The sequence below is a fragment of the Osmerus eperlanus genome, chromosome 25, assembly GCF_963692335.1.
Source record: "Osmerus eperlanus chromosome 25, fOsmEpe2.1, whole genome shotgun sequence".
Classification (NCBI taxonomy): domain Eukaryota; kingdom Metazoa; phylum Chordata; class Actinopteri; order Osmeriformes; family Osmeridae; genus Osmerus; species Osmerus eperlanus.
The window spans coordinates 258,315-268,702 of record NC_085042.1 but is presented as its reverse complement, the minus strand read 5'-3'; the positions used below and the strand labels follow the sequence as shown (position 1 = coordinate 268,702).

At 39.0% G+C, this 10,388-nt stretch overlaps 1 protein-coding gene across 1 annotated transcript; it reads left to right on the top strand.

The window, feature by feature from the left end:
• The first annotated feature begins 2 nt into the window (after positions 1-2).
• Positions 3-1,917, top strand: LOC134011747 (uncharacterized). The gene is made up of 2 exons (XM_062451170.1): positions 3-392; positions 1,257-1,917. The coding sequence occupies exon 2, from the start codon at positions 1,266-1,268 to the stop codon at positions 1,812-1,814; it is 549 nt and encodes a 182-aa protein (XP_062307154.1). The 5' UTR covers positions 3-392; positions 1,257-1,265; the 3' UTR covers positions 1,815-1,917.
• Positions 1,918-10,388: the final 8,471 nt, after the last annotated feature.

Sequence of the window (10,388 nt, the reverse complement as noted above, 5' to 3'; positions counted from 1 at the left end):
AACTCCTAGGTATTCTAAGTCTTGTTAAAGAGGGCTTATGGTATTCTCAGACTTATATAGAACAGAAACACACACACACACACTAATGTCTTGTTGGGAAGAGGCTTATACTGTTACAAGGATCAAGGAACACTGTTGACTCTATGTAGCCAATGTGGAGGAAGGACAAAGAGATGCCCTCCACCTGTCTGAACAAGACTGGACTGTCTGAAGATTTATATAACTGGCTGACGCACACTATCAGACAGTTATTGGCATGACCAACAATCACACGCCCATACACACTCTTTTGTACTTGCCTCCTGCCTCACAGCAAAACAAGAACCAAGGGAATAGTGAGAAACAGCATTTGAATCACTTGATCATTTGAACTTTCTTCAGCCACTCAACAGGTGAGCCAGCTCTACTGTGTTTGTTGCTTTTAATAACCTCAATACATGTTGTGTTTAGTAGTATTTAATACATAATGTTTCAATAATCTTTAGGTGTCAATATTTATTTAGTAGTGTATATATAATACATAATGTTTCAATAATCTTTAGGTGTCAAGATTTGTATACCTTGATAAATTTGGCTCGTCCGTTAAAGTCACAGATGTAAACCCTGACTCAGATATACATACTAAAACTCCGGCTTTTGCAGTGATTGAGTGTGAGCTGCATTGCACATAAGCACAACCTTCAATCTGGGAACACTGTAGTGGGATTATCTCCAAACCTGGGTCTTGACCCAGAGGTTAATTACAGGCTGTCTTAATGTGGACGAGAATAGACTGTGAGAAAAAACTGATTGATTAGCAGTACCATCATTATAATTGTCTTTGCCAGTTAAAATGTCTTATATCTTCAGTCCTGCCATTGTCATCAATAGTAGAATCAAAAATCAAGTTTTTTGTTGACGATGAGGGTTGGTGTTTAGGAATACAAGAACGTATTGTTATGATCCACAGTTGCAGTCCAGCACCTGTTTTGTGTTAATAAACTACTTCATAGTGAACTGATAGAGTGAAAAGTTCTTCTGTAACACAGTAGAGAAGAATATCTAAGAATTACAATTAGTGTCAAGCATTAGTGACAATTCAAACTCTGAATCCTACTGTCTAATCCAAACCTAAGCCATGATGAGACACTCAAAAAACTGAATAAGAACATCGGGAAGTAGTTATCTAATCTACATAATATGTCAGCGTTGCATCAAGGGGGAGCAGTGCTTGGATCAGGGAAATCTATTACTAATTTTATGTTTTCTCATTCCAGGATACAGTTATGACTGGCCAACACAAACTCCTTACTGCCTTAGCCTGCCTGTTGTTCCTGGCAACCCTCAGCCCTATCTCTGAGGCAAGAAGGGGAGGAAGCTTTGGTCGTGGCGGGCGGGGCTTTGGTGTCTCTAGTTATCCTCGAGGGGGGAGTTACCCCCAAGGTAGCAGTTACCCTCGAGGGGGCAGTTACCCCCAGGGGGGGCAGGCATACCGCCCCATGGCCCCATCCCAGAGTGGAGGCTCCAGTGCGGGGAAGGTGGCCGGAGCAGCAGCAGCAGGGGCCCTGGGAGGAGCGGTACTTGGCTCAGCCCTCAGCCGACCAGGGTATGGAGGAATGGGCTATGGGGGCATGGGTTACGGAGGTATGGGGTATGGGGGGTACCCCCGTTATGGGGGTGGATATGGCCCCAGGCCTGGCTATGAGGGGCCTGAGGGCTCTGGAGATGTAGAGTACTATGCAGGGGCATCCAGTGGACCCATCTATAACAGCATCATTGTCATCATCGGCTCTCTGATGGCCCTCGTCATGGGCCACTGGATGATCGTGATTTAGGGATGGAGGAGAAGAGGGGAGATGCAGAGATAAATACTTACAGTATATGGCAACACAACAGGACTCAAACAGACTAATAGCATATGACTCCCACCCATTCATCCTGTGATGTTTTGTTGTAGCAGAGAAAAGACCATATCTCTAAGCCTTCCTGTAAACATATACAGGTTTCTGAGACAGATACTTTTTCAAAGAACTGTACAAGGTAACATTGAACACATACGTCTATGTATAATTTATATAACAGTGTTTGCCGCCACTGTAACACTAAGATTTCAGCTTTTGATTTTTCATGAATTCGCAAACTTTCTAAAAACATGTTTTGTCATTATGGGTGATTGAGTATAGATTAATGGGAAACAATTGCAATTAAATCAATTTACAATTACAACATAGTAAAATGTGCTAAAAGTGAAGAGGTCCAAATACTTTTTGAAGATACTGTATATTCATGCAATTGAGTAATATATACTGTCTGTATATACGTTTATTATATATTTTTATGTGTTCTTTATGAAATATATATAATATAGATTTATATATTTGATACTGTATTAGTTTTGTATGCAATTCATGCAGGTTGTGTGTATGTATGTAAGTGGGGTTTAAACATGCCTGTAAATAGATGTAATTTAGTGTGTGTTAGTGTGGACTATAAACCTCTTAGATTGTAATGGGGTTTAAATATCTTGTATTACAACACAATTGCATAAATTATATATATATATATGCAATTGCATATTATGCATTTGTGTCTATATTGATTTGAGTGGGGTTTAAATTGTGGGGTCTATGAATTGTATTCTTTACTCTATAAAAGATTTGAAGTATTCATATACCGTTAGAACCCATAAAAAACAATATGCACTAAATAACTCTTTGATTGGGGATTAAACATCAATGTATATATTGCTATGGCATTTAGTGTGTATATATTGATTTCAGTGTGGTTTTAAATTTATATGAAATACGTTCTTGAAAATGTTGCTCTATGTACGTATATTTATGTATACAATTTAGTGTGTATAGTTGTGTGAGTTGGGTTTGAAAAAAATCTCTGTATATACTTATGTTGTTTAGGGAGTGTTAATTGATTTGAGCTTTAAAGGTCTATCTATAATATATTATTATGCAATTTACTGTAGTGTGTGAATAATGATGTGTGTGGGCTTTAAACATCTATAAATATATTTGGTAACACTTAACTTGAAGGGTGTGTAACATATTTCAAATCACTCATTTATAAATCATTGTTTAAACATTTATGAAATGGTCATGTCAGTCAAAAAACATTTATTGTAAACATTCATTTTAAGTAATATTAGATACTTTATGCAGTATGTGAATTTGAATAAAAATGAATTTGTTATACATACCATGAATATAAAATGAATAAAGACAACAAATGGGATGTTTACATTATATTACAATGAATTCTGCCTCAAGCACAAAGTTTCACATTCCGCAGTCAGCAACATACACAGTTTATTCAGAATCCTTCTGCCCTATACAATCACCCAAATACATTACTGCCAATAGAACTGTGTTACAGTTTTTCTCCATTGCTTTGGCTCAATTCTTGAAACAGAAATGACATTCTCAAAGCTCTAAGTGCATTTGGCAAAATAGTCTATATGGTTCAGCACAAATACATAGATCACCTTCAAAAGGTCATATCTCACCCAAAACAGTTAACTCGTGCTTCAAAACCAAATAATTTTCTCATATAAATAGTCAGTGCCCCCAAAATGAAAAGTTCCTTCTCGATTGCTTTGGCTCATCTTTCGAGAAAAAAACAGAAAAAAAAACAATGGACCTTAAAAATATCCCTCATGTGCACTGTGCTACAGTTACTGTAGTAGATGGTTTATTTCCAGTGTCTTCAATCTACCCAGATGCTCCCATGTTACCCCGCTCCTCATCTCCCTCCACTGGCTTCCCATTACGGCCCGTATCAGATTCAAAACCCTGGTACTGACCTTCTGAGCGGTGAACGGGACTGCATCAAGTCTCTCGTCCAGCCTTACACCCCCACCCGCCACCTACGGTCTTCTTCTGACAACCGTCTGGTGGTCCCACCTCTCAAGAGCGCCCGCTCCCAACCCAAGCTCTTCTCCTGTCTGGCCCCCCAATGGTGGAATCCCACCTCCATCAGAGACACTGACTGTCTCCCCACCTTCAAGAAAAGGCTAAAACTTGTTCCAGGAGTACAACGGTACTCAGGAATGATTTGCTGGACCTGATGTTAGTTTTACTGTAACTACATGCTCTTATGTTTCTTCCCATTGGCACTTATTTGCTTTTCACAATGTATGCTTCATGTTTTGGCTACCCACAATGTTTTTAGGGCTATCTCGTTGTTTATGATCATTGACCTATGCACTTTTGTAAAGCTCTCTCTTGGAAGTCGCTTTGGATAAAAGTGTCTGCTAAATGAATAAATGTAAAATGTAAATGTGTATCAAACAGAAAAAAGATTACAGTAATTCAAGAGTAGCCTACAAGGTTTCACATCACATATTGCACTCACACTGCCATGGAATTGTTACTGTAATTGCAGTACATCATGGTTACTGTAACAGGAAATGTGTACAGCACAATATACTGTCATACAATAAGCACATCAAAACTAACATCATGTATAACCTACATTAACAACATATACAGTAAGAAAGTAAAGCAAAGCTGGAGTTTCACTAGTTGTCGTCCTCACTCTCCTGCTCATCCTTGCGCTCCTGTCTGGCCACAGATTTCATCGAAATCACATCTGATGTTCTCCCTTGCGATGCAACAGGGAAAGAATCGTTGTGCATGCCGCAACAATCCCCTACACTGATCTGCTGTGACATCATCACAAGCAGCATCCATTGCCTGGAGCAGGGAGCAGGGCTCATAGACCCTCCACCTCCATGCAGAAAAAAACTCCTCCATAGGATTGAGGAATGGGGAGTAAGGTGATAAGAGCACCATTAGCATTCTTGGATGGGTAGTGAACCCTGATGAGTGGGCCACGGTGGAAGCTTACATTGTCCCACACAATGACAAATGTAAGCAAGTGAGGCCCTACCAAACCCCTCTCATGTAGAGGGATAAGATCGGAGTGCAGGCGGTCCAAGAACACCAGGAGATTTTGACAGTGGAGTGAACTATTGTGCAGGTGATGATGTACACAAGGAAATTATGCCAACATGTTTTGCAGAGAACAACCACTTGACTGAGAAGCAACAGTCAGTTTAGACCAGCAAGATATTTTCAATTGGTAATTGGCCTAATTGAAGGCAATTATACCTAACCATTTAAAAGATGTGCTAAATCATTTGAAATTTGTGCACACTGTAGGCAATTGCACTTGTCATTTACGAGGATGTGCTAATACAATTGCAATTTGATTAAAGGAATGAAAAATTCCAACCCCCGCCGTGTCTGTGCAAAATACAAAAACGTTGATGCGTAGGGGAGGGAATGTTAAGGGGGGGGAGGGGGGGTTTAAATCCAATATTCACAATTCACACTGGCTATAACCCTGGTACCTTCTCGAAACACAATCATGTTATATCACTAGTTACCACTAGTAGGAACTTTCGCGCTGTCTTCGGGATTTCATACTATCCACATACTACTGACAAGATTTAGAAATTAGATTCTGCTTTTGAGACATTCCATTTTTTATAGCTTTAAAATGCTTTTCAGCTCCTGAATAGCATTTTCAATGCATTTGCATTGTTTTGTATGACACTTCTGGCTGAATGGTTTCCCATCAACGTTGACTGTTATAACATGTTTCTCTTGGTGGTTTAAACCTGGGAAAAAGGTTTTGGCATTGAAATTGAGTGTTACTAGTCAGTAATATGTTTACTTCAGTGCCACACATTACATGACAGAATTCGGTTTATTATTCGGTGTAAAAATTGACCTAATCTCTATGACTTAAACGTCCTTTTAAGTTTTCCCTTCTCGTGATATTTTCAGGCATTTAGCCTACTCATATTGCATTCATTCATTAATAAAGAACCCCCTTTGAAGATTATTCTACGACGTTACCGGCAGTAGAAGATTGAATCGCGATTCAAACATTACCATCTGCTAACTGAAAAAATGCCCCCAAAAACGTAAATAAGCTTGAGATTTATTTAGTGGAAAATCGCTCGTTCATAAAAAGCTCACTGGTAGCGATCATTGTCAGTAACAACGCAAAATGCGATATAGTGTAGCTTCTCCCTGTGTGGAGAAGCTGCCCCGGTAAATTATACTACAGTACACTAGACTACTGCTGTGTTCGTCTTGGTAGCGATTGCGTTGGTTGAATTCGATTGAACATTCCGTTGTACGGTTTAGGCTGAAAATAATTATTTTCATGAACAGATTGACAAAGTTTAGGCTGTGGCAATGAAGTTCAGGTTAGTAGTCAGATAGTTTCACCTATTGAAAGACTTTTGATTTAAGTAAGGGGAGTGCCGAACATATTCTGTCGCCGTTTGACTTCCTAAACAGCTGTGTAGATGTTTTTGTAGTGTGTCTCGCGTAAGCTACAGCGTTGCAGTGAGCAACACTGGTTTGAAACCACAGGTAATGATAATTTCACCAACAAATCGTTTACTTGTAATGTAATGTCATAATAAATCCTACAACGAAAATGTATTTGTGAGGAATGTTTATTTTAACGATTGAAAACAGATGCATCAACCCGTTCTCATTCCCAAGTCGTCAAATACCGACGCTTTGTCACGGCCCTAGGCGTTGGATGCGGACGCACAGGGTACCCTTTCGCGTCAGTATGAGACGTACTGGGGTTTCAACTGACTCCAATGTAAACCCATTAGCGGCAATATTGGACGCTTTGAGCATCATTGGGTGTGCTTTGCCTTCGGCAAGGGCACAACCTTTGTTATCTCACATATATATTTATTATTATTTATTATTGTTTATTTTCGCCCCCCTAAGGATCAGTCAATATTTGGACTACATACACAACAGCGGTGTCAAAAGGTTCGTCTTGTTAGCGATTGCGTTGGTTGTATTTTTATTTACGTTCCGTTGCATGGTTTAAGTAGAAATTGCGTTTTTGTGGTGAAAAGTGAAGCTAACGGTGGCTAATTTGCTAGCCACAGTCACTGACGTTACTAACGTCACTACGTCACTAACGTCACGAAAACACGCGTGACTACCTGTAGCAGAACATTCGTTTCGCATCTGTTAACTTGGGGGATAGCTAGGCTAACTATAGCTTTACTGCAAGGCAGCTGCAGAAACGCCACAAGCAAAGAGGCCAGGGTGATAACTATTTACTCATTTTACTTTGTGATGTGAAACACTTATGAAATGTAATGTACAATAGCTGATATTATTAAGGAAGTAGGCCCACATCTACTTTCGGAAACGGTAGTCTACTATTTCACTGAAGCATTAGCATGACATTAGCCTCTGTTGCCCGGGCAACACACCACAGTGGTCTATGATGCATCTGTTTTCAATCGTTAAAATAAATATTCCTCACAAATACATTTTCTTTGTAGGATTTACTATGACATTACATTACAAGTAAACGATTTGTTGGTGAAATTATCATTACCTGTGGTTTCAAACCAGTGTTGCTCATTGCAACGCTGTAGCCTACGCGAGACACACGACAAAAACATCTAACTTACACAGCTGTTTAGGAAGTCAAATGGCGACAGAACATGTTCGGCACTCCCCTTACTAAAATCAAAAGTCTTTCAATAGGTGAAACTATCTGACTAACCTGAACTTCATTGCCACAGCCTAAACTTTGTCAATCTGTTCATGAAAATAATTAATTTCAGCCTAAACCGTACAACGGAACGTTTAATCGAATTCAACCAACGCAATCGCTACCAAGACGAACACAGCAGTAGTCTAGTACTGTACCGTAGTAGTAGAATTTACCGGGGCAGCTTCTCCACACAGGGCTATATCGCATTTTGCGTTGTTACCTTACAATGATCGCTACCAGTGAGCTTTTTATGAATGAGCGATTTTCCACTAAATAAATGTCAAGCTTATTTACGTTTTGGGGGGCATATTTTCAGTTAGCAGATGGTACTGTTTGAATCGCGATTCCATCTTCTACTGCCGGGTAACGTCGTAGAATAATCTTCAAAGGGGGTTCTTTATTAATGAATGAATGCAATGAGTAGGCTACATGCATGAAAATATCACGAGAAGGGAAAAACTTAAAAGGACGTTTAAGTCAGAGATTAGGTCAATTTGTACACCGGTCTGCCAAATGTATTCGTTTTGATTCAACGATGAGGCTGCCTCTTGCAGGGGAAATGAGAAGACATCCATTTCATTCTACACTTCACTCGTATTTTCAGTTGTAAATGAGCAGCAAAAAAAAATGCTTTTAAATCTATGTAATCTTTATAAATAATAAGTATGCATTTTTATATAAAATACAGAAATATCAGTTGTAAAAATGTCATTAAAAAACGGACCCCTGTCCAACCGACGCAAGCAAGCACACCCTACAATTTCCCCAGAAATTGTACCCTCTCTAGTTCCCATTGGACCCTTTCGCGTCAGTATGAGACGTACTGGGGTTTCAACTGACTCCAATGTAAACCCATTCATGGCAATATTGGACGCTTTGAGCATAATTCCCATTGGATAAAAGAAGGGTGGGATGCAGTTGTATACGGAAGAATTTTATTATATCCTTAAATATTGTTCAACCCCAAAACACGAAAGTATCATTGATAATTCACCAATAAGATGGGTTAATGTTATGTCCATCCAGTTTTTAGAAATTCTGCATCGATTCTGAAAAAAAAGAAAAAAGTTTCGAATTTGTAGCGGAAAATCTTCAGTCACCGTGGCTAGAAGATCTATGATTTATGTATTTATTAAATAGGATTTCCTTGTATTTATTTATACTTGTACACTGTTGATATGAAGAATTTGTATCTCAAAATGAACGTGAACCTGACCGGAAGGTGAAGAAAATAGTCTTAATAGCTTATTATAATTATACAATTTTCTGTTTTAATCTTGCGCTTTGTGCATGGACTGTACAGCACCGGAGAGAGATTAGTTGTAATAAGTATATAATTAATAGTTATGGGGAAATGCACTTAATTAGCGAAGATGGGGACGCACAGGGTACCCTTTCGCGTCAGTATGAGACGTACTGGGGTTTCAACTGACTCCAATGTAAACCCATTCACGGCAATATTGGACGCTTTGAGCATCATTCCCATTGGACCCTTTCGCGTCAGTATGAGACGTACTGGGGTTTCAACTGACTCCAATGTAAACCCATTTGCGGCAATATTGGACGCTTTGAGCATCATTCCCATTGGACCCTTTCACGTCAGTATGAGACGTACTGGGGTTTCAACTGACTCCAATGTAAACCCATTCGCGGCAATATTGGACGCTTCGAGCATAATTCCCATTGGATAAAAGAAGGTGGATGCAGCTGTATACGGAAGAATTTTATTATATCCTTAAATATTGTTCAACCCCAAAACACGAAAGTATCATTGATAATTCACCAATAAGATGGGTTAATGTTATGTCCATCCAGTTTTTTGAAATTCTGCATCGATTCTGAAAAAAAATGAAAAAGGTTTCGAATTTGTAGCGGAAAATCTTCAGTCACCGTGGCTAGACGATCTATGATTTATGTATTTATTAAATAGGATTTCCTTGTATTTATTTATACTTGTACACTGTTGATATGAAGAATTTGTATCTCAAAATGAACGTGAACCTGACCGGAAGGTGAAGAAAATAGTCTTACTAGCTTATATAATTATACCATTTTCTGTTTTAATCTTGCGCTTTGTGCATGCACTGTACAGCACCGGAGAGAGATTAGTTGTAGTAAGTATATAATTAATAGTTATGGGGAAATGCACTTAATTAGCGAAGTATTAAAAAAGGTAGGACAAGGACATGAGAAAGGATCAACGCATTCGTATTGGAACAACCCCCAGAGGCTGCCCTGTGAATTTTACCGCGATAATTCTTCAGTGCGTTTTCATCCCTCTCCCGGTAAGTTAACACAAATTTCTTGCTCTGATTCTGGCATGCAAAATTGTGTTTTGAGGAACGTGCATGTTTTATTTTTAATATTAAAAGGGACAGTGAGTGTTTGACAATGTTAAGATTATTCGCATTTATGTATTTTTATTTACAATACAAATGGGATATTAGCTAGTGGTAGCTAGTCTAGCTAGCTTGTCAGTTTTCCCTTTCTAGCTTCTTTGAGCGGGCTAATCTCTTCCTGAGCGGGCTAATCTCCTCCTGGAATATACAATAGTAGGCAATCTCGAATTGCAGATCCAGGCTAGGATTTACCTTCCTATCCAATACTATTGTATCTTACTCGCAAATCAGTAATGGGACTAATAGATTTTAAATCAATTGAATCAGTGAAGAACATCTTAAGGTCTGATCTTTAGGTTAGTTATAACCATGCAACACACTTAATTGTAATCACTTGTCTTTATCTTTCTTTGCAGCTCCAGTACACTTACCTTGTCCCTTCACCTCAACCAACCTTTGACCTCCCATACATAACCCAACGGCTCTTTTAAGAGCCAAACATCT